This window comes from Populus trichocarpa, chromosome 4 (assembly GCF_000002775.5).
Source record: "Populus trichocarpa isolate Nisqually-1 chromosome 4, P.trichocarpa_v4.1, whole genome shotgun sequence".
Taxonomy (NCBI): domain Eukaryota; kingdom Viridiplantae; phylum Streptophyta; class Magnoliopsida; order Malpighiales; family Salicaceae; genus Populus; species Populus trichocarpa.
In genome coordinates, this window is record NC_037288.2 from 12815024 (window position 1) to 12838943 (window position 23920).

A 23920-nucleotide genomic window follows, 5' to 3' on the forward strand; every position below is an offset into this window, starting at 1 on the left:
GCGTGGCGTCCGTTTGGTGATTTTTGATTCATTTGCTTGTTGGTTCTTGGGAGTCGCCACCTAGTATTTACTTGAGGGTTACTAGGAAACCCGGATATACTGGTCTTTATTAGAGATTCACGGGTAAGGAACTGGTTGTGGTTAGAGAAGGTATTAACACCCTTAACGCACCCTACCTGAGGTAAGCTGCTTCGCGATTTGATGTAATTTAAAAGGTTTTGAAAGTTGTCTTGCCAATGATTTCTTAAAAAGAGAAGAAAAGTTCTCCTCGGTAAGGAGATCCTTATCTTATCGGATAAAAAAACCTAATTGCTCTAGCATCAATAAAAACAAAACAAACTTTTCTATTTAATATAAAAAATGCATCTTACATATAAGATTATAATCTAGTTACCAAAAGAAAAAATATTTTTTGATATTTTTTGAAATATGAACCAAATTCAATGCAAATTAAAATTTCTTTTTAGTTTTAACATAAACAAGACATACATAAAAAATAATAACAAAACACCCACTCCAACACTTTCCTTTTACTATGTTTAAGCACACACCCATTACATGATTACAAATCAATCAAAAATTCAAAATAAACAAAACAACACATTAAACAATTTTAAATTTATGAAATGAACCCTAAAAAATTCAGGAACAGTGCTGGGAAGCCCTCTGAAACTGCAGAAACAGTAGCGGCGTGTTGCTCCACGCGCCACCACCACTGGTGGCGCATGGGTTCACACGCCACCGCCGATAAAGGCAATAAAACCGTGGATCGGGAACGTCTTCTTCTTCTTTGTCTTCCTACGCTGTCTGTGAAGGTCACCGCCACTTGCAACAAGGAGAAAAACGCACAAACAGTTGATTTTAGGTTTTTATTTCTTTGTTTTTCAGATTTGTCTCTCTCCTTTCAGATCCATTTCACCACAGATCCTTCTTTGGTTTCCGTCTTCCTCCCTTTCGCTTCGGGTGGTAGGCGGCTCCCAGGCTGAACGGCCGAGAGGGGGGTGTTGCAGTTGGGTTGGCTTCGGGCTGTTGTTTTGGTCGTTTACTGTTGAGAAGACCGAAGAAGAAGATGCTGCCAAGGAGGGAGCTTCTGTGTTGTTGGGTCTGTGGGCGCTGGAGGAACGGCTGGAGGAGGGGAGCTTGTCCGATGTGGGAGATGGAGGTGTAGCGGCGGCTGACTTCTATGGGTGAAGAAGAAGAGCAAGCCGGGGGAGAGGAGAGGATAAAGGGAATGCTGGCTGTTGTGGAGGAAAATGGGGTTGTTGTGCTATAGGTTGAAGATGAGAGGAAATGGGGGGAAGGAAATGGAGAGCGGCCTGTGGGGCTGCTTTCCTTTGGCTGGTTTTGGGAGAGAAACCAAAGGAAGGGGGCAGAGGCCTGCACTGTGAAGGTTTAGGTTTAGGGTTTTTTTTTTTGTTTTTTCAAAATTGCCCCCTTCCCTTTTGTATGTGTTGGAAACTCCTATTTATAGGCAAAAATGTTGCTAGGTCACCAAACTTAGTCCCTCAACTTTTTTTTTTGTAAATTTGATTTTTTTTATTTTTTTAGATTTTTCTTATCAACATCGACTCGAAATGAGGAAAATTATTGATTTTTTAAAAATAACGCGTTAAAAGTTGAACGCGCTTTAAAGACCTTTGAAAAATTAAATTCTTTTAAGACGATGCTGAAAATGCTAAAAATGATGCAAATATATTAAAAAACGTATTTTTTTTATTTTCATTGTTTTTCGCTATTTTTGAATTTTTCTGAAAAATTTATCAAAACATGGATCAAAAATTGGGTAGCAACAACTGGGATGACAATTGTGTTTTCTATTGTCACCGGACGGGATAACTAATCACCCTCCTTTACAATGCAGCCTTGCCAGTGTCACTCAAAGTCCTTGAGCATGGCATATTCACTGTAACACACATCAAGGTTTTAGCAACTGGGTTCAGCTTTGCACCCCTGGGGCTAACCAACATGTTCAATGCAGGTGGAGCCATTAAGGGGCTAAAGTTTGAAGTGAAAGGTGGTGTTGAATTATCAGAGCTTGATGATGGATACAGGGGTGAAAGTAGTGGTGTGACTGAAGAGGGTAGGGAACTATAGCGATGAATTAGTTGTGAAAGTTTGCATAGAGGTTAAAGGATGTGGCAAGTTTGGTGCTTATTCATCTGCTAAGCCAAGGAAGTGCATTGTGGACTCAAATGTGGTTGATTTTGTGTATAATTTGAATTCTAGGTTGGTTGGTTTTAGCTTGGATAGCTTGCGTGAGAAGGGCAAATTTCATGTTGTTGAGATTGAGTCATAGGAAAATTCATTTAGAAAAGAGTTAAGGGCTACTTGGAAGGTTTGGGTATTGGGATATTTATTATACTTACATGTTTCCCCTCTAATTTTATTGCTTTTGTAGTTTACTAGTTCATGTAATCATGTGAGGAATTGAGGGGGAATGGTCAATTAAGAATTCTGCTACCTAACAGTTTAATTAATACTCTGCTCTGAACTAAGCTCAAACAACTTAAAAGACTCTTGCAAAAATCCATCTCCATGCCGTTTGATATAATCTGAATCATTGAAAATGGTGATAGTCAACACACAACTAATGTTTCCTCTTTTTATTAATCAACATAAAAGAGAACAGCTGGAAACCATAAAAGAAAAGGGAATACACTTCAATTGCTTCCTTCAGTAAAGCATGATTCATGAGGTATTGTAATGAAACGTATTGAATAATCCTGAGATGATTGTGACACTAACAAGAATCCAGTGGACCAAAATAAACGACAGAAACCCAATCTGAACTTTATCTGCACTTAAAATCAACAATAGACATGTATGGCATGAACAGGAAAACAAAATTCTTGGTACTGGAAGGGTGGGACAAGGGGCCTAACAGAACTGGAAAAGCTAGGTTTATAGACTTCATGGGGATGCAGACCAATGGCAAAGAATAACATTAAAAATGACTCTAGTTGTTTCAAGATGCCATTCTCAACATATACTGACAAACGTTTTATACAGAGAGATCCTTTTTGTGTTTTGATAATAAATACAGTAGCTTGAGAAACCTATCCAGAAAACCAATCAGTTTTCTCTTTCATAAACTGAAAAAGTCCTGGGGATAGTCTTGAAGGGAGGTTCAAATTGCAGCAGTCTAATCACAAAATTCCGCAGATTGGAATGATCACCTTGCTAGATAATTATGTCCTAAACCATGGGATTCCTATTTGTCCTGGTTTTTGTAGCATAATTCCTCACCATTTTGTTGCTACATTATTAGAGTTGTTTTACAGAAAGTTACAGCTCCAATTCATGATTACATTCATCATCCTCTTGTTTTTGTTGTAGCTGTTCTTCTTCAGTTAGTTGCAGTTCCAGTTGATGACAAAATTCATCACCAAAATCATCATCGTGTTGTTCATGTTTTTTGTGCTGTGGTTGATGTTGTTGCTCATCTTTCTGAGCATGACGTTGATTCAGTCCTGTTTGCTGATAAAACACTTGCCTTTGGACGTTCCAGTTCTCTGTGATCCTCTCAACTTCATCTCAAATAAATTCCCTATCATATGATATATGCTGTATGTTTTGGACATCTACTGCCTTGCTTGCTTCTGAAAAAAAAAAGTGGTAAATTAAATACGTCATTAGATACTGAAAGAATTTTAAAAGGGAAATATAAATTGGAGACTCCATGATATCTGGACCAAGCATATTTAACATGTTTAGATAGTATTAATTGATATGTGCTTCAAAGTTTATACAGCACCATAAATGATGTGGATAAGAATCAGAGAGAAATTTTTGGGTTGAGTAACAAATCGACAATAAGAATAAACACAAACTCTTATGGATTCGAGGCCATTTGGTAATGAGGTTGCGTCTGCGTTTTGTTTAAAACGCAGATGCAACCTGTTTGGTTAAGGAAAAAACCCAGTTTACTGTTTATGGGTCCCACAGTGTTTTGCGTCCGAAACGCAGGGGAAAGAAAAGCAAGCAATTGCTGCTTCTTGCGCACTGTTCATGCTAATTAATTAGCATAAACAGTGTAGCCAGCTCCACTGTTCCGGTTGGACCGGTTCCGGTTCAAAGCTCAAAATGCATTGAACCAGGTCCGACCCAGTAAAAAATAATAAAATTATTTTTTATTTTTTAATTGTGTTATATTCGAAACACTAGTGTTTAACATTATTCAATGACACTACATAAATTAGACAGAGATCACTTGATGACGTAGCATTTGCAGAATTTGATCGCAATCCCAATTTTGTTCCTGATTATATTTTACCTGATGTTGCGCGCTTAAGATACCAAAAAAACTGTAATCCTTGTCGGATGTATTTCATACGTGATGGAATTGTAGATAGTTTAATGAAACAATAAAAAATATTTTATATAAAGTATTATTTATTTCATGATGTAATAACAATAGTTAAATCTACAATATTTAAATTAAAAATCATCAATATTAATATATATTTTTTAAAATTATTTTATAACCTCAATTTCAAAAGCATTATTAACCAAATACATTAAACTATTTTTTATTCAACCTCATTTTCAACCACAGTTTTAACCAAACATTCATAAATACCAAATCAACCTCAATCAAAATTACTTTTTATAAAACAACTTTTTCAAACCACAACCACAACAGCTACCACAATATCAAACAGCTATATTAAGGAAAAATACACATGTTACTTTCACTATTTGATGCTTATTCAGTCTATAACTTTTAAATAAGGACATGAGATGGATAAAAGAACATACCTCTGTTGACATGTTTCTTCGCCTCTGCATATTCTGTTAACATTTTCTTGAGCATCTCTAAATCAAATTACATACCCTGCAGATGCAGATGCAATTCAATCCACAAGCTTATTCTGAAGAAAGAAAAAAAAAAAGAGGAAAACCATGGCACCAACTGTGAGCATCGTACAATCATTATACCTACAGGTATCTATTTTCAAAATAGGAAAAGGCGGGGCCTATTTGCAACTATTGATCTAGTGGAACCTGAGTAAAACCTTTACATGAGTTATGCAACATACCACCATGTCCATATGGAGGAATTGCTCAATCCGAATATCATCAAACAACCTGTTATAAAGAAAGCAGTGGAGCAATAAGAGGATCCATAGAATGTTTTGAAACCTGAAACCTGCCTAATCATGCTATTATATTAGATTGGAATAAATTATATCATTCTTAGAAAACATACTTCTTATATGCAACTTGCACACGGGCATCTTGCAATTCTGTGAGTTGGTTCCCTGTCTCACTGACAGAACCTTCATGTAAATCCACGAACCCAAAAAGAAACATGTTCTTTTCTAGCATCCTTTTGACCAAAGCAGGTACTCCTTTTATTCCATGTTCTTTTGCATTTATAACAAGGGTCTTGAGTTTCTTCAACTCTCCTGTCAGATAACATGAAGAAATAAGATGGTGAAAAGGAGAAGGAAAAACAAAACTTCAGTTAATCATAACTTCATTATTACTATCATCACTAAATTCACCTCAACATGATCAAGCATGATCAAGCATGATCAAAAGCAATAAAATGCTTCCAAATGAGAGAGAGTTCACACAAAGAAAAACCCTTAAGCATGTTCACTTTAAACCTAAAAGTCAAACCAATGAAAGAAATTAATCACAACGACACTGACAATACAATGCAAAAACCCAGTTTGTTCATGGCTGAATACAAGAGTGACCCCATAAAGAAGGGACTTGTCCATTACCAGAAAAAAATCCTTGATTTACTTTCAAGGAGACAATCATCTAAATTCACTATGAGCATGGTAAGATTAAACAAGCTCTCGCTTACATATGTCTCAAGAAATATGATGAGATGGCAACATGATCCAAAAACTATCCAGCCCCAGATGGGACTTGTCCATTACCAGAAACGGGCTTTATAAAATATAACCAGGGCAACAATTTTTTAACTGAAGACAAACTCACGACGACAAACTGGATTCTAGCACAGAACATTATTTGATTCAATGACAATACAAAAATCATGTCGGTGAGAGCTCACCAATTGTATGAGCATACAGCGACTGCATTATGAAGGCCAATTTGGTAGGAGAACTAGCCTCAAAGATGTAGGTAAACTTCCTGGAAAGCCATACTCTTTTCATATCAGCCAAAGTTGTAAACTCACCCTAACAGTTCCCGAACACCACAACTGTTAAAACAATCAAAACAAAATAACCTTCCTGAAAAACAATAGCTAAACAAAGCAAAAACAGCCCAAGATAACAAATCCAAGTAAACACCTCAACAAACTCATTTATAAGCTCATCAATGTCCAACTTGAATGGAGACAGATCCATAATGCCAGAGACTCTTCAAATCTTAAAACACAGACAGTATTAATTCCAGTAACCCTTTGGAATTACAAAACAATATCAACAAGAAGAATAAGAGCCCAAGTAACTATTGAGTTCAATTTCAAGATTTTAAACGGAGAAAGAAAGAAAGAAAGGGACTAAATTCATATCTCTAATTGAACAAGAATCAACCCATTTTAAGAATTGAATACACAATATCCTCGAATGAGTAAGCACTGACATACACCATAGAAAGGATCAAAAAAGAGGATTTTTTGGCCATCAAGGTCCTATCTTTATTTGAATAATCTTTCTTTTTATGTTAACCTAAAAAAACAAAATTAAAACTGAGAGAAACCTTAAAAAAGACAGAAAAGAAGAGAAGGTTTTTGTGTTGCTTTGGTTTTAGATTGTTTCAAACGATGGTGCTAATTTTCTCATGTGGAGTGTTTTTTACCTTACAGGTTATGGTCCCTCATTGAATGTTTTTCAATCTCCATCCTCTAAAGTGGTTGGATCCAAGCAGAGTTGAGGCGCATCTTAAGCCACAATATAAAGTCGTGGCTTGCAAGGACAAGAGAAAATAGTCCAGCAAGTTTATTTTATTGATTTTAACTATTTTTTTTTGTCTTAGAATATAATTATCTTATGTATTGAAAGAAATAGTCAAGGCATACGTCTTTTATTTATTTCATTAACACCCCCCCCCCCCCCCCATTTTTCTTTTATCAGGTATACATAAGTTGTGGGATGCAAAGTGCGTATGGATCTAAAAGTGATGTCATTTTCAAAGGCTAAATTCAAAAGTATAAATTCTGTTGAATTCTCAAAACAGGAGAAAGCAAAACAACCTTGCAACATGTGAAAAAAAAAGGCGTATCAAACTTATGGAGTATGGTCCCTATAAGGAGTTGATTAAAACCATGCACAAATAACTGCACACCTAGCACCTCCAACTATTAGAACAAAAAAACCAAATTGTGAAAAGGCAAGATGAGGACATAAAAAATATTTTTCATGTAATTTATGAAACTTGTTCATTCGAATGAAAATACCTAAAGCACTGCACTCTTATAATATAGAGACAGTAGCACACTGAGTCAAATATTTCAACAATATGAACACCCCACCTGAATACCATCCACTTATGGAAGAAAAAAAAACTTTAAAAAAATGGTTGATTAAGAGCCACTAGATAATGCAATAATTTAATCCTGGATGGTTCATTGTAAAATAATTATGGGCACAATAACCAAATAACCAAAAGACATGTCAGAGACAAAAAGGAAAAAAACCAATAAATATATCAGTAGTAATTAGAATCATAGAAGATTAAACTAAGGTTATAATTGACAATGACACTAAAAATTTTGATTCACCTTGCCTTCATTATTATCTCAAAAACAATCCACGAAAACTTAAAAGAAATTAAAATTGTGAACGATAAAAAAATCACTCCACGGAAAGATTCAAAATCATATTTCAAAGTCTATTTAAATTGTAGTCATAGATGTGCTCAAAACCCTGGCTTATCCGTCGAATTGAGAACTTCAATCTAAAATAATTTGTGAATCATTTCTACTTTCAAATGTTTAACTTGAACATTTAGATCCAAATCGGAAATAAGCATATAATGAAAAAGAAATCCAATAAAATTGTTAGGAAAGCTTAACAAAATCACATACCTGGCCTCAACAAGGCATCTATAATTTCTCAAGCTTCTTTATAGCATATATATGATCTGTCGACTTTTCTCTACAGACTCTAACCTGCAATTTATAAAGGAGAAGTTTAAAAAAAATTACTAAATAAATTATGAATTGGTTAAAAAAGCATCACCACTACAAACACCCAAATGTAAATGAAAAAAAAATAGATCCTGGTTAATGTTCACTTCACTCCAAAAAACAAAAACCCAAGAAACAATATATCTGATATTAATAGATTCAAAGATTCCATTTTCTATTAATTCAAAGATACCCGACTTGGCCTTCCTTGCTTCTCTCTCTTCTGTCTTTAACTCCTAAAAAAAGATGCAAAGACAAATCAACCATAATTTCAATGAATGTATGATCTAAAAGAAAAAGGATTTGCCTGTAACCTAAAATAAAACAGGAAATTTCCAATTTGTGGTCAAATGAAAAAGAGAGCACCCTCAGAGCCTTTGTTTCTCCTGTTACAGGTTTGATTCTCAATTATGTGGTTGGTTGGACATCAATAATTAGTCCCAGCACCTTGACAATAGATAATTGCAAAGCCACAGCAAACAAAGTAGAAGGAACTCGTAGAATCAGAAAAGCTACTGTAAAAACTGAAGTTCTCGTGTTCAAACAATCTAGATCAAAATCTAGCCTAATGTAGAAGTAGAAGATTATAATCGAGACTAACAAGGAACCTATAGTCAGACACTAAGCACTAAGATCTAAGATCCTCTACTTTCACAAGAGCATTAGAAACTTGTGTAGAAGATCTGTACTGAAGCCAGTCCTTCGCACACACAAGGGCTTCCACGGCTTCAGGTCTCAAAGAACTCCGATACTCATCCAGCTCTTTGATCTCGGTATCAAATATAGAGTCAGGATCAGCAGTAGACACCTGCATGGTCAATATATCACGAGCCATTTTTGAAAGAACTGGATATTGGAGCTTGTTCTCTTCCCACCATTTCAGTACATCCATCTCTTGGAAGCGAGGCAACAAAGACTCTTCTAAATACTGCTCCAGCTCCGACTTCATATTTTGGCTAGTAGTCTCCACATACGCATCAAAATCTGTGAGCTCATTGTATGAAATTTCTTCAGTCTTCATGTTCTCAAAATTTCCATCTTCAGCATGAGCTGGCGTAAGAGGGAGAGGAAGCGCCGCATATTCGAGAAAAAGCTCATGGAGCGCATCATCAACAATCTTAATGTATTTGCCAGCTTCTTTACCATAGAATTTCACAAAACTGAACTCGATCAACTTCATCCTAAACCGAGGATCCAAGACTACAGCAATTGCCAAAGCTAGGATGCAATCCTTCAAATATTTGTCTATCTTTTCTTGCATTATTTCAGCAAGACTGATGACAAAGGGATCCCCATGACTTGTAATAGAATGATACAGCTCATGCATCTTCCAGACTTCGTGGAAGAATGTCTTCTGGTTTGGGTTAGTTCTAGAGGCAAGGAAGTTGGCTGCATCAAAAAGAGGTTTCAAGTACGTGCATATAATGTCAACCCGCTTCCAGTCTTCCATGGATGGAGCCTCTTTGTAATCAGGATCGGAAGTATCTAGGCAAGAAAATACTTCCTTCAACTCTGAAGCAGCAACCAGCATCTGATACGTTGTGTTCCATTGAGCTTGGTTGTCAAGAGATAGGTCTTTTTCACTGGGGACTTGAAGCTGTTCCTTGAGCTCAAGGAACTTTTGCTCATGAAATTCTGAGGTCTTCACATACTTTACACTGTAACGGACTTTCTTAATGATCTCTCGCCCTGCCCATAGCACTTCTTTTGCAAAGTTGCTTAAAGTACGAGCACTGCAGTTCCCAAGGATTAACTGACCATTGATGATAAGGGGATTTTTTACAGAGAGTAGAGATCTGAGGTTTTGAAGCCCAGGTTCACCCACTGGATGATTGAAAGTGATAGAAAATAGCTTGCCTTCCAAACTCCAATCAGATAGGCAAGTAGCAACAGCATGGCTAAGAGCTGCATCTGAGTTAGGGTTCGGTTCCATCACAACATTGAGAATCCGCCTCTGTGGCTTCCAATAACCATCAATGAAGTGTCCTGTTATAAACACATAACCTAAGCTTTGGCTAGATGTCCATACATCCAGTGTAAGGCAAACACGTCCGGGCAAACCCTCAATGAACTTCATAACATTTTGCTTTTCCCTCAAGTAACTTGAGACACAATCTCCTTGGACAATATTAAAGCTCACCATGTCAAATCTGGGTTCAAGAGTCTTGAGAAAAGTTACAAATCCAGAATGTTCGACCATGTGAAGAGGGTAATCATGGATTATCATCATTCTGGCAATTTCAGGGCGGCAACGGTCTGAATCAAATGAAATGTAGGCTGAGCTATGGGATCTGTAGTGACGTCTTGGTGGATCAGACATACTGCCATTTCCATTCATCCCTGGTGTACCAGGTGTTTGTTGATTCCCCTGATTGCGTAGTAGTGCTAGACAAGTTCCCTTGGCAATGTGACGTTTAAGATGGCTGGTACCAGCTACTTTTGAACCTGTGCTGTATGCAAAGCCTTGCTTGCACTGCTTACAGAATGCCCTTCTACTTTCAGCGCTTACAGTTTCTATGGTGAAGTGTTCCCAAACCATGGACTTCCTTTTCCTCCTCTTGTTAGGCTGTGTTTCAGGAGCAGGCATGGAATGATTGTTTTCTTCAAATCTTTCCATCTGGTATTCTGGAGTAGTAATCAGCTGATTATTCTCTTCAAGGGTTGCCAGCTGGTATTCTGGAGTAGTAATCAAGTGATTATTGTCTTCAAGGGTTGCCATCTGGTTTTCTGGAGGTGTCATCAGCTGATTATTCTCTTCAAGTGTTGCAATCTGGTTAAAGAAAAAAGAATTCTTACTTTATGCAGCAAAATGAAACATGACTGCACATTTATTATAAGATTTGACCACGGCATAAAATACTGATTTCAATGTGGTGATATCACAAATGGATTTCATGCAGGAAGCATCGACAATTTAAATTGCAAGGAGATATACTCATGCAGAATATTTTCAACATGCTATGCAGACAACCACTGATACGAATGAACGGAGGCAAACAAACTAGAGAGAGATCGATTTTGGGCTTGGAAGCAAACCCAAAACCCTAATTGGACCTAAAAGGGAAACACTTTGTTTAAGGATTCGAAACTTTTAAGGAGAAAGGCAAGCACGATAGTTTTTTTTTTTTTTTCTTATGAGTATATATATATATGGCCTTTAGCCTTTAGGATCCATGGTTGATGTTAAATACTATACTAGAATTAAAATTATTGTGACTCGGCCCACCGTCCCTTCAATTGGTACGTGTGACTTTAGGACTTTTTCTTCTTTCGGAAACAGGCATTTAGCCCACATTTGGACTCCCCCACCCCCCCTTTTTATTACCCCTTTTTATTATCATTGTGATTCTTTTCACAATATGGCAAACCCTGAAAATAACAAAGCAAAATTCTAAATAAATAAAATATTGAGGGGTGAAATTGAATAAAAAAAGTATCCAAAACAAAAGAAATAACAATTAAAAGAATGTAGATTAAATTTGATAGAAAAAAAAATTGAAATTGAATATTAAGGGACTAAGAAGAGGGAGGTATCAAAAAATGAAATGGGTCGGAATGGATTTCTTTTAGTATCATACCAGCTCACAGAAAATTCCAAACACAGCATAGTAGGGAAAACATCCAGGTGGTACATTGTTAATAGATTGAAACAGATACCTAAATGGGTATTATGAGATGGTAATTCATTCCCAAAATAATCTATTTATACATTGATGCAAACATGATTAGGATTCAAGTAAGCAATTCCAGGATCATTTTCAATGGCATAAAAATACAATCTAGTAAATACATTACTGAGTTAACAGCTTTCCAACTTACATATGGCAGGATAGAAGACCAAATCTAGCTCAAGAAATCAACAGCAACAAACAAAGACAGTATGATACTAATACAAGACTGAAATGACAGACCAAATTACTCCATTGAATTTCAATACAATAAAATATGCACACGTAAATTATCAAAGAAATAACTATCATATAAAACTATCCAATGCCCACAACTCCAAGTGTGTCTCAGAGATGACCTCTGCAATGCTGAACACTTGTGGTATTATACCCGTGATTGCTACTGTGAAAGCAGGAGCAGATTCTTATGACTGTACATAGCATCCTTTCACAATGAACTAAATGTATAGACTGCAGCACCACTAGAAATCTCTAGCTCTCAAAATCTAACATGTAAAATTCAATTCAGCAACATAATTTTTCCCTTCGAAATCACTATCCTCTGATAATTAAAGAACAAACCCATCTTCACACAGAGCCAAAACCAAACTAATAGCACTGCCTCCCTCCAGCCAATATTACAAAAACATAACAAAAATAACATACCTCAATGTTATTAAGCACTTCAAGCAACTTCTTTGGATCTGGATAACCATCTCTACTATACTCCGCAATAGCAATATTATGAAGCACCTAATAAAGCATAACCCAGAGATTACAAACTTAAAAGGAACGAGAAAAAACAAAAAGAAGAGAAAATTCTCACATCAATTACATATTCCAAATACCCTAATACATTGCATAACTTCAGCATTCGCGTGCCCGCCTAGATACTGTCCTTACATATTCCAAATACCCTAATGCATTGCATGTAAAATTCAATTCAGCAACATAATTTTTCCCTTCGAAATCACTATCCTCTGATAATTAAAGAACAAACCCATCTTCACACAGAGCCAAAACCAAACTAATAGCACTGCCTCCCTCCAGCCAATATTACAAAAACATAACAAAAATAACATACCTCAATGTTATTAAGCACTTCAAGCAACTTCTTTGGATCTGGATAACCATCTCTACTATACTCCGCAATAGCAATATTATGAAGCACCTAATAAAGCATAACCCAGCGATTACAAACTTAAAAGGAACGAGAAAAAACGAAAAGAAGAGAAAATTCTCACATCAATTACATATTCCAAATACCCTAATACATTGCATAACTTCAGCATTCGCGTGCCCGCCTAGATACTGTCCTTAAATTTGAACTAACTAAATAAAGTGCAAAATTAAGGTTTTCAAGTTAATTAACTAACTTAATCTAAAAAAATACTACGAAATTAGAAGTAGCAACTAAATTTAATTAACTAACTTAATCAAAAATTCATTAAAATTAAAAGGCAGCAACTCAATTAAGTGAGTTAAATCACAAAATTAACAGTCCATTACAACATTTTACTCGAAGTTAACCTAATTTCTAATATATAAAAATCCGACAAAAAAAAAATAAGTGACTTTATATTATTTGTGTAATTATCACCTTTGGATCGTCTTCCTTTTTCTGCTTTAGCTGATACAAAACCTCGAGGCACTCATTGAACCGGCGAGAGTTAAAGTGTAACCAAGCGTCTTTGGCAAGCGTGGCAGTGACGGAAAGGATAGGATCCTCTTCTCCTCCTCCAACGCCGGTGGTGGTACCGCTGCCGCCGCTCGACGAGACGTCTCGGTTCGATGTCGAATCTCGTGCGTCCATGATCAGATCCAAAAAAAACCTAACGTTCACGATTTGCGTCTTTCTTTTGGTTTATTTGAACTCTCGCTATCTAATCCTAATCTATCAATGTGTAATTGTGACTGAACCGTATGGAAATGTAAAAACCCCTAACTTATGGAAAATTGAGATTTAAAAAAAAAAAAAGAGGAAGTTTTTTTTAGTTTTTGGGAGTGTTGGAAATACAGAAAGGGCCCTAGGGTTTTTGGGATTTTGCAGAGAAGGACAGTTAGCGAAGAGAGAGAGAACTCAAATGTGAGATAAGGATAGAAAGAGGAAAGTACTTCATTTTTATTTTTATTTTTTCTAGATTGATTTTGTTTTTGATTTTGTGTTTTTGTTGTTTTGAATGATTTTTTTTGTTAAGTTATGTTTTAGTCCCTCTTGATTCAACAATGCTTCATTTTAGCTCTTACAAGCTTTGAATTTTTCAATAATAATAACTACAAATTTGTTAATAAACAGCAAGTTAATATAAAAATATAAAATATTATGAATTGAAGAATATCTTTCCTTAAAAACATGGTAAACTAAGAGAATATTTAAGTTGTAGGAGACTTAGTGAAATTAACCTTATTTTTTAAATATTATATTTGTTTGTCTTAATTTCTCTTTTTCCTATTTCTCTCGTAAAAACTTAAGTGGGAAAATCCAAAAAAATGATCTTGCCAGCTGCTTGCTAATTTAACAACCATGATTATAATGCTACTTTTTGAGAATTATGAGATTGATATGAAAGGCTTTAAACTATATTAATTAAAGTTGAACATTTTAGAATCTATAAGGATTAAAATAAAGTTTACTATTTTTTATAATGACATATGGGCCAGATTGACTTTCAGCCCGTATGGAAACGCGGATCAACCCGCGTTTCTTAAAAATTCAATTATTTTTGCTTAAAATTATTTTTTTTTTATGTTTTGGATCGTTTTGATACGTTGATTTCAAAAATAATTTTTAAAAATAAAAAAACATCATTTTGATGCATTTCGGCACGAAAAACACTTTGAAAAGCAACCGCAACCACACTTCCAAACAGGTTCAAATGGTATGGGCTATTTTAAGGTTGGATTTGACTAGTTTTTAGAGGGATGGTTCAAACTTCAAAGGCATATAAACTTTTAATGGGCAAGGGAGAGAGTAATGGATGATTTTGGCAGGGCATGTTCTTCCAACTTTAGACTAGTACTGTTATTTTGAGGCTGTTTTCAAAAGAAGTAAAAGTCTTAACAATTTGTTGAGGGAAATTTGTCATGTGTGCTAATCTTTTATATCATATGTTATTGTAGTTTCCTTGGTTGATGAGAAAGGGGGGGAAGCAATTTTGCATATCCAAACACAAACTATTTTTTTGTGTGTATTTAGTATTCTAGTGCGAAGTGTTTTTTACTTGAAAATATATCAAAGTGATTTTTTTAACTTTTAATATCAGCATATTAAAATTATTGAAAGCACTAAAAAAATACAAATTTAATGTTTTTTCAAGTTAAACATTTTAAACGTAATTCCAAATCCAAAAATAAAGGTGTCGAAATAGCAAAATTCAAGATTTGATGTGATTTTGAAAACGACAAAATTTGCAATGAAAAAAGTGGAGCTGCTTAATTTGGAGATTCCTTGCTCGCATTTAGGGTGGGAAAAAAATATTAAACATCAAGAAAAAAAATAAAATTTTACATGAATTGTTGGATCCAAAGATGTCAAAAATATTTTTTTGACATGACACGGAATATATAATATAAAATCGAATCGTAAACTCAAATTGTAAAATCACAAAATCATAGGTAAAATAATTTAACTAATTATATATTAATAATTTATGTCAAGTAATAAATAATAATATAGCATAATTAAAATAAAAAGTGAAATAAACAATACAGAAGTCCTAACACCTTAAAATACATTGTTTAAATAACTTTAAAATACAATACAATTGTATCCATAAAATTTCATTAACTAAAAATTAACAAACTTAAAACATGTAAAAATAACTAATCTAAGGAATATCTCTCTTTTAGATGAGATTTTAAACACCAATGCAATTACATCAAAATCTAAGTAAAGAAACTCACCTCAACTCCCCCACTATTTTTAATGTACTATGACACAATGACAATTCCATTTGTTGTTGCTTATGCTTTAGCAAGGATGGCTTCAACTTCACGTGAGCTATAATAGCTATTATGACTGTATGAGTGAAAAAAAGAATAACATTGTTAGATTTGGCTACCCATTCTAACACTATGAACAGTACTCACTAAATGAAGCAAGTATTGTAGCACTCCTCAAATGGTAGCGAGAAAGAAGGTGATCACGAGAAAGGAAAGAATGGAGGATGGGGTTGTGCTTCTAGTTTCTGTTTCAGTTGCTGCTCAGTCTATGGTGTTGGTTGAAATGTTATGGTGTTGTATGGGATGAGTTGGAGCTATTTGTTTTTTTTTATGATTTTTTTTTGTTTTTTTAATGATTTTTTTCAAAATTATCTTTGTCGATTTTATTTTTTAAATATTGAGCTAGTTGAGAATTTAGCTTTTTAGTTTTTTTCCTTTAAAACATTATGGATTGCTACAGTGTTTTCCTTCATAGTTTATTTTATTTTGTTTTTTTTTTTTGCTTTGTTTTTTTGCATGATTTTTTTCAAAATTGTCTTTGTTGATTTTATTTTTTTAATATTGAGTTGATTTCTTTAAAACATTGTGGGTTGCTATAATGTTTCTTAAGGGCAAGCAAAAAAATTGAAAAACCGATTAAACCGAGAAAACCGGAAAAAAAAATAACCGAAAAACCGAATCGTGAAAAAAAACCGGTTAAACCAATTAGAATTTTCTAAAACCCGACCGGTTCGGTTTCGGTTTTATAAGCTTGAAATAAAAAAAACCGAACCGAATCGAAACCAAGCCAAACCGAACCAAACTGGTTTGAACTGGTTTTTGCTCTAAAATAACCGAACCAAACCGAAAATGAGCTGGTTGATTTTTTCCCCACATGTTTTTTTTATGATTTTTTTCAAAATTATCTTTGTCGATTTTATTTTCTTGATATTAAGCTGGTTGAGAATTACAATTGTAGCTTTCCTCACAAAACACCATGTATTGCTATAGTGTTTCCCTACATTGTTTTTTTTGCTTTGATTGCAACCTATTGAAAATCTGGAGCATGAATAAGTTCACAAGGGGTCCTAGGTGTCTACAATTGCCAAGGAGCAGCACTGAAAGAAAGAACGCTTTCCACCAAACCACAACTGAGGCCCTAACAGGCACTATTAGGGGTCGTGATGTTCACCTCATCATTGAAGGTGCTACAGACCCTAATTGGGATGACAATTGTGCTTTCTATTATCACCGGACAGGAGAACTAATCACCCTCCCTTGTGTCACTCTCAAAGTCCTTGAGCATGACATTTTCACTGTAACACCCGTCAAGGTTTTAACACCTGGGTTCAGCTTTGCACCCCTGGGGCTAACCAACATGCAGGTGGAGCCATTGAAAAGCTAAAGTTTGAAGTGAAAGGTGGTGCTGAATTATCAGAGCTTGATGATGGATACAGGGGTGAAAGTAGTGGTGTGATTGAAGAGAGGGTGGGGAACTATAGCGATGAATTGGTTGCGAAATTTTGCATAGAGGTTAAAGGGTGTGGCAAGTTTGCTGCTTATTTATCTGCTAAGCCAAGGAAGTGCATTGTGGACTCAAACATGGTTGATTTTGTGTATGATTTGAATTCTGGGTTGGTTGGTTTTAGCTTGGATAGCTTGCCTGAGGAGGGCAAACTTCATGTTGTTGAGATTGAGTCATAGGAAAATTCTGTTTGAATAGAGTAAAGGGTTACATGGAAAGTTTGGGTATTGGGGTATTTATTGTACTTGCATGTTTCCCCTTAAATTTTCTTCCCTCTGTAGTTTACTAGTTTATGTAATCATGTAAAGGAATTGAGAGGGAATGGTCAAATAAGAATTCTGCTATCTACTTGTTTAATCAATACTCTGTTCTGGGCTAAGCTCAAATAACTTACTCTTGCAAAAATCCATCTCCATGCCATTTCATATAATCTGAATCATAAAAAATGGTGATGATCAACAAAAAACTAATGTTTCCTCCTTTCATTAATCAAACATAAACGAGAAGAGCTGGAAACCAGAAAAGAAAAAGGAATACACTTCAATTGCTTCCTTCAATGAAACATGATTCATGGGGTATTGATAATGAAATGCATTGAATAATCCAAAGATGATTGTGACAATAACTTGAATCCAATGGATTAAAATAAACGAGAGAAAACCAATTTGAACCTTTATCTGCACTTAAAATCAATAATTATTCAATCATCAAAACTAGACATAGATGGCATGAACAGAAACAAAAAATCTTCTTGGTACTGGGAGGGTGGGACAAAGGGCCTAATGGAACTGGAAAAGCTAGGTTTATAGACTGATTTCTTGCATCAGCTGTAAATTCATTTTCACTGATGAATTTTGAGTCGACAATCACTCTGTTTCCGTTGATGATTTCTGAACCAGTAATGAATTGTGTTTGCTGACGATCTCTAATTCGAAAGCAATTGAGTTTTTCTTGATGATTTTTGAACCAGCAGTGAATTGTGTTCAATGACGATTCCAGGCATCACTCGTGAATTGATTTTCACTGACAGATTTTGAGTCGACAACAACTCAATTTTCATTGATGATTTCTAAATCAGTAGTCAATTGTGTCTGTTGACGATTCCTTGCATCAACCGTCTATTCATTTTTGCTAACGAGTTTGGATTGGATAGTGACTCAGTTTTCAATGATGATTTCTGATTCAATAGTGAATTGTGTTTGCTGATGATTCCATATTTCAGCCGTTAATTCGTTTTCGCTGATGATTTTTGATTCAACAGTGACTGATGATTTTTGACCAAACAGAGAATTGTGTTAGCTGACAATTCCATCCGTCAACCATGATTCGTTTTCTCTGATGAATTTTGAGTATGCAACGACTTAGTTTCCGTCGACGATTTCTAAACCAGTAGTGAATTGTGTTTGCTGACGATTCCATGTGTTAACCGTGAATTCATTATCGCTGATGATTTCTGATTTGGCTGCGACGTAGTTTCCGGTTATGATTTTTGAACTTGTAGTGGATTCGCTCGGTGACGATTCCTTGCGTCAGCGATGAATTCGTTATTGATGATGAATTTTGAGTTGACAACGACTCAGTTTGCGTGACGATTTCTAAACCAGCAATGAATTTTGTTTGCTGACGATTCCATGTGCCAGCCGTAAATTTGTTGTCGGTGATAATTTATGACTCGACAACAACTTAGTTTTCATTGATGATGTTTGAACTAGCAGTGAATTGTGTTCGCTGATGATTCCATGTATTGCCTTAAATTCATTTTCACTGACACATTTTGAGTCCATAGTGACTCAGTTTCTGTCGACGATTTCTAAACCAGTAGTGAATTGTGTTTGCTGATGATTCCACGCGTCAGCCGTGAATTCCTTGTCGCTGCCTATTTCTAAGTCGGCTGCAACTCAATTTCTGTTTATGATTTCTGAACCTTGAGTGGATTGTTCTCGCTGACGATTCCTTGTGTTAGTGGTGAATTTTGTTTCTGATGATTAATTTTGAGTCGACAACGACTCAGTTACCGTCGAGGATTTCTGAACCAGTAGTGAATTGTGTTTACTACGATTCCATGCATCCGTCGTGAATTCATTGTTGTTGATGATTTCTTAGTCGGTTGCGACTCAGTTTCCATTGACGATTATGAAACCTGTAGTGGATTATGTTCGGTGATGATTTCATGCGTCAGCCGTGAATTCGTTTTCGCTGATGATTTCAGATTCGATTGTGATGATTTGTGAACCAATAGGGAATTTTGTTAGCTGACAATTCCATCTGTTAGCTATGCATTCGTTTTCACTGATGAATTTTGAGTAGGTAGTGACTTAGTTTTTGTCGATAATTTCTTAACCAGTAGTGAATTGTGTCTGCTGATTGATTAGTACTTAAAAGTGCATTTTTATCAAGGTTTTATATCATCATTTTGCACTTGAAGTATCAATAACTCTTTAACTAAAACATGTTTTATTAATAACAAGTCTAATACTATAAAATACCTTTAATTTATGGTAAATGTTCATCTTAAATGCAGGCCTATCACATAAATCAAAGGATTGATTGATGAGTTTAACTACTGAAATTGAGAAGACAAAGAGAGGGCTAAGCTTAGAAAAGAGATGTTGGTTCAGTCCAAACTGGAACACCATTCGGTTATTAGATCATAACTGGAGTTGTAGAACTTGGATTTAGGTCTGGTTTATATTTATGGAAAGCTAAGACATAGGCCTAAAACTTTCATGAAAAGTCCAAGATTTAAAAGTGTCATTTTTGAGTTCAAATGGTAGCAACAATGGAGAAGTCGAAGTCTGTCCTGCAGCCCAGACATTGTTCAGTGTTCAGCCCATATCTCGAGTTCTAGAAGTCCAAATGCGCCGATTCTTGTTTTGTTGGAAAGCTGAGACAATTTCCCAGAACTTACATGTGGACTATCTGTTCAAATTCTGATATTAACAATGATGTTTTATTCAGACAAGTTGTCACCAAGTCAAGATGTGGCCAGCCACTCAAAAATTAGTCATCAAATCAATAGTTTCGAATTTTGGCCTATAAAAGGAGGCATTTGCCATGCATTTAGACATCTTGGTTTTCATATCAAGATCATGTTCTTGCGCTCTTTCTTTATATTTTTGTAATGCTTAAGTTTTGCTCTCATTAATCTCTTGTTTATGCCTTTCATTTCCTTTACTATACTTATATAATCATGTTCTCCTCTTGTTTATTTATGTTTCTCTTCTTCATTATGTTTAACTAAGTTTATCATGTCGATGTGAAAAAGGTACACTAATGGTGTAAGAATAAGTAAAATATAAAATCAACATGGACTTTAATGTTTGATACTAACATGTTTTGTATTTGTTATCTTATTCACTTTTAATACTTTGCTTGTTAAATGGTTAATCTAGATTTATGTTGTATAACCCTTGGTACAACAAATACTTGACACTTTCATAGCCCAACTGTATGGTATAACCGACACCTGTGCTATGAAAGGAACTTGATTTGTTGTTAACATAAATTAACATCATGAATATTTGACAACATTTACAAGTATTAGCATTATTCGAATAAGATAACTAATGTAATCATGTTAACAATTTATAAACCGATTGGAACCTCCTTTGTGTGTGGTTTCCAATTGAGTAATAAAAAGAGTTTATACTATACTTATTTGAAATACCATTAGTGGATCCTCTAACATTGACAATTATTTTATCTTTGTTTAATCTTTACATCAATATCACATCTCAAAAGTTCTCTTTAACTCCTTTTCATTTATTCTTTATAATTTTATATAGTTCACCTCTCTGTGGTTCGACCCCGATTTTGCTGAGTTATTTATTACTTCGACACTCCTACACTTGGGATAAGACATCAACTCTTTGATCGTGTCAAGTTTTTGGCGCCGTTGCCGGGGAGGTAAATTCTTGTATAAATTATAATATTTATTTTGTTTTCTCTTTTCACTTTTCATTTTATCTAACTTTTGTTTGTTTTGTTTCGTTTTTCTTCTCTTTTCTTCCTTTTATTCTCTTTCTACACATGCATGAGAGTTTGGACACGCACATTAAGTGGTAGAATTTCTAGGAAATCCTCATCATTTTCAAAAAATATGGCCGAAGAAGATAACCAGTCGCTTCATAATGAGAATAATCGAGTTAGAATACTTAGAGACCACATGAATCCTACAAGAACAAGTGCACCCTCATGCATAGTTTCCCCCCCTGATGCATCTCATTTTAATTTTAAGCCAGACATTATTCAACTTTTACCTTCTTTTCATGGCTTAGATCTAGAAAATTCATACTTGCATTTAAGAGAATTTAAAGAAATTTGTAACACCTATAATGACTTAAATTGTAGCATGAACACCATCAGATTAAAGCTTTTTCCTTTTTCTTTAAAAGATAAAGCTAAAACATGGCTATAAAATCTTAGGTCAGGATCCATTCGTGCTCGGGATGAAATGCAACAACAATTTTTGAAGAAGTTTTTTCCATCTCAAAGAACAAACTTTTTTAAAAGACAAATCACCACATTCAATCAAAAGCCAGGAGAAATATTTTTACCAGTGTTGGGATAGGTATCGAGGCTTGTTTAATACTTGCCCTCGTCATGGTTTTGAAATATGGAGATTGGTTTCACATTTTTATGAAGGGTTAACACATAAAGATAGATAAATGGTGGAATTGATGTGCAATGAAACTTTTGAAGATAAAGACCTTAATGAAGCAATGGAGTACCTAGACTTGCTAGCTGAAAATGCTCAAAATTACGACACTACAAGCACTTATGAGGCACCAAGTAAAACTCAACCTCATACATCTAGTGGAGGAATGTACAACTTTAGGGAAGATCATGACCTCCAAGCCAAATTTGCATCTTTAGCTAGAAAAGTCGAGGCAATAGAATTGAAAAAGAGTGGTTAATTAAAATCTGTTCAAGAAATTGTATGTTAAATCTATGAAACCAATGAACACTCAACAAATGATTGTTCAACTTTGCCTTCTTTTAGGGAATGCCTCCATGAACAAGCTCATGCTTTAAACAGTTTCCAAAGGCCCAATCATAACCCATACTCACAAACGCATAACCCTGGTTGGAGAAATCACCCAAATTTCAGTTGGAAGAGTGATGCACAAACTTCACAGCCACCGTTTCAAGCACACCATAATTTCAAAATTCTCATGGATATGCACTTCCTTATGCTCCACCTCCAAGAAGAAATCTTGAGGAAATATTGTATGCATTCCTTGAAAAGCAAGAGACAATCAACACTCAACTTGCTCAAAGTATGACATATTTTAAAGATACTCTTGCAAAATTCACATCTGCTCTCACTTTTTAAGAGAAAGGTAAGTTTCCATCTCAACCACAACAAAATCCAAAAGGGCAATACAATGCAAATGCAAGTAGATCCAAAAGCCAACACATAGATCAAGTCAAATCGGTCATCACTCTTCGCAGTGGTAATGTTATTGAAAAACCCACTCTTGAACCTTATGAGAAAGATGATGAGTCAATCTCTGAGGGTAAGGAAGGGGTTGAATCTGAACATTGCAAACAAAAGACTGATTCCCCGCCAGCACTTCCATTTCCTCATGCCATGACCAAACAAAGGAAAGTCAATCACAACTCTGAAATCTTTGAAACTTTCAAGTAGGGAAGGATCAATTTAGTATTAAGAGTATTAAGAAGAACATACCTTCGTGATAAGGCATCGACGACCACATTTTCATGACCTTGCTTGTATTTAATCACATATGGAAAAGTTTTAATAAACTCAACCCATTTAGCATGTCTCCTACTTAACTTACCTTGATCCTTCAAATGTTTCAATGATTGGTGATCAGTATGTATGACAAACTTTCGGGGCCACAAATAATGTTGCCAAGTCTCCAAAACCCGCACTACTGCATACAACTCTTTATCATAAGTGGGATAGTTAAGAGTTGCACCATTGAGTTTCTCACTAAAATAAGTGATGGGCCGTTTTTCTTGCATTAAAACAGCTCCAATACCTATTCCTGAAGCATCACATTCAATCTCAAAAGCTTTATTAAAATCAGGTAAAGATAGTAAAGGTGCCGAAATCAACTTTGATTTTAACAAGTGAAAATCATTTTCTTGTTCTTCTCCCCCCTTGAAACCCATGGCTTTCTTAACAATTTCAGTTAATGGAGAGGCTATCATACTTTAGTCTTTAACAAATCTCCTATAAAAACTAGCCAAATCATGAAAACTCCTAACGTCTGTTATGGATTTTGGTGTAGGTCATTCTTGTGTAGGTCATTCTTGAATAGCCTTAACCTTAGTCTCATCCATTTCTATACCTTTTGCACTAACCACATATCCAAGAAAAACAATCATATCCATGCAAAAGTCACACTTTTTCAAATTAACATATAAGAACCCTAGTGGAATTTAATGGTATTCGCGACCCCAAGATCAATCTAACCCAAGTTTGTTGAGATTTGAATGAGTTTATCACAATGGAAGACTTGCTCCAAGGCAACAAGACTATAAACCAACTCGATCACAACGCCTATACCTCGAGACGAGCGAAGGAAGTATAAATTCACAACAAATAATGGTTAATTCTTTGAAGAGTTGAAAGTTCAATCAAGAACCAAGATTGAGCAACCAAAAGCCGGCTACCATGCTAAAAATATCATCAAAAGTCTGACATAAAATTATTCCTAAAGA

At 35.1% G+C, this 23920-nt stretch overlaps 2 protein-coding genes and 1 pseudogene across 21 annotated transcripts in view; 1 reads left to right on the plus strand and 2 right to left on the minus strand.

Moving 5' to 3' along the window:
- Nucleotides 1-13759, minus strand: part of LOC18097713 (zinc finger BED domain-containing protein DAYSLEEPER) — a 98614-nt gene extending 84855 nt beyond the window's left edge. For 3 of the 18 annotated variants that reach the window (XM_052452408.1, XM_052452403.1, XM_052452402.1), the window contains exons 1-3: nt 13382-13755; nt 12866-12952; nt 12448-12534 (exon numbers count right to left, since the gene is read on the minus strand). In XM_052452408.1, the coding sequence (XP_052308368.1) occupies nt 12448-12534; nt 12866-12952; nt 13382-13594 (387 nt within the window). In that variant the 5' untranslated portion in view covers nt 13595-13755. Of the gene's footprint in view, nt 1-8598; nt 10884-12447; nt 12535-12865; nt 12953-13381 lie in introns of those variants that run through there. The other 15 variants (XM_052452413.1, XM_052452409.1, XM_052452406.1 and 12 more) reach the window with 12 other exon arrangements.
- LOC18097717 (uncharacterized) lies at nt 2961-6356 on the minus strand. Of its 3 annotated transcripts, none has more exons than XM_052452420.1 (6): nt 6273-6356; nt 6032-6158; nt 5210-5408; nt 5040-5088; nt 4759-4834; nt 2961-3599 (listed from the first exon to the last, which is right to left on the minus strand). In XM_052452420.1, the coding sequence occupies exons 1-5, from the start codon at nt 6327-6329 to the stop codon at nt 4826-4828; spliced, it is 441 nt and encodes a 146-aa protein (XP_052308380.1). In that variant the 5' UTR covers nt 6330-6356; the 3' UTR covers nt 2961-3599; nt 4759-4825. The 3 variants fall into 3 exon arrangements, with proteins under 3 accessions (XP_052308380.1, XP_052308379.1, XP_052308378.1); XM_052452419.1 differs by having other exon boundaries at nt 4759-4871; XM_052452418.1 differs by having other exon boundaries at nt 4759-4871; nt 5022-5088; nt 6273-6344.
- A 2991-nt stretch (nt 13760-16750) lies between the features above and the next one.
- On the plus strand, nt 16751-17436 carry LOC18097719 (probable galactinol--sucrose galactosyltransferase 6; annotated as a pseudogene).
- The last annotated feature ends 6484 nt before the right edge of the window (nt 17437-23920 follow it).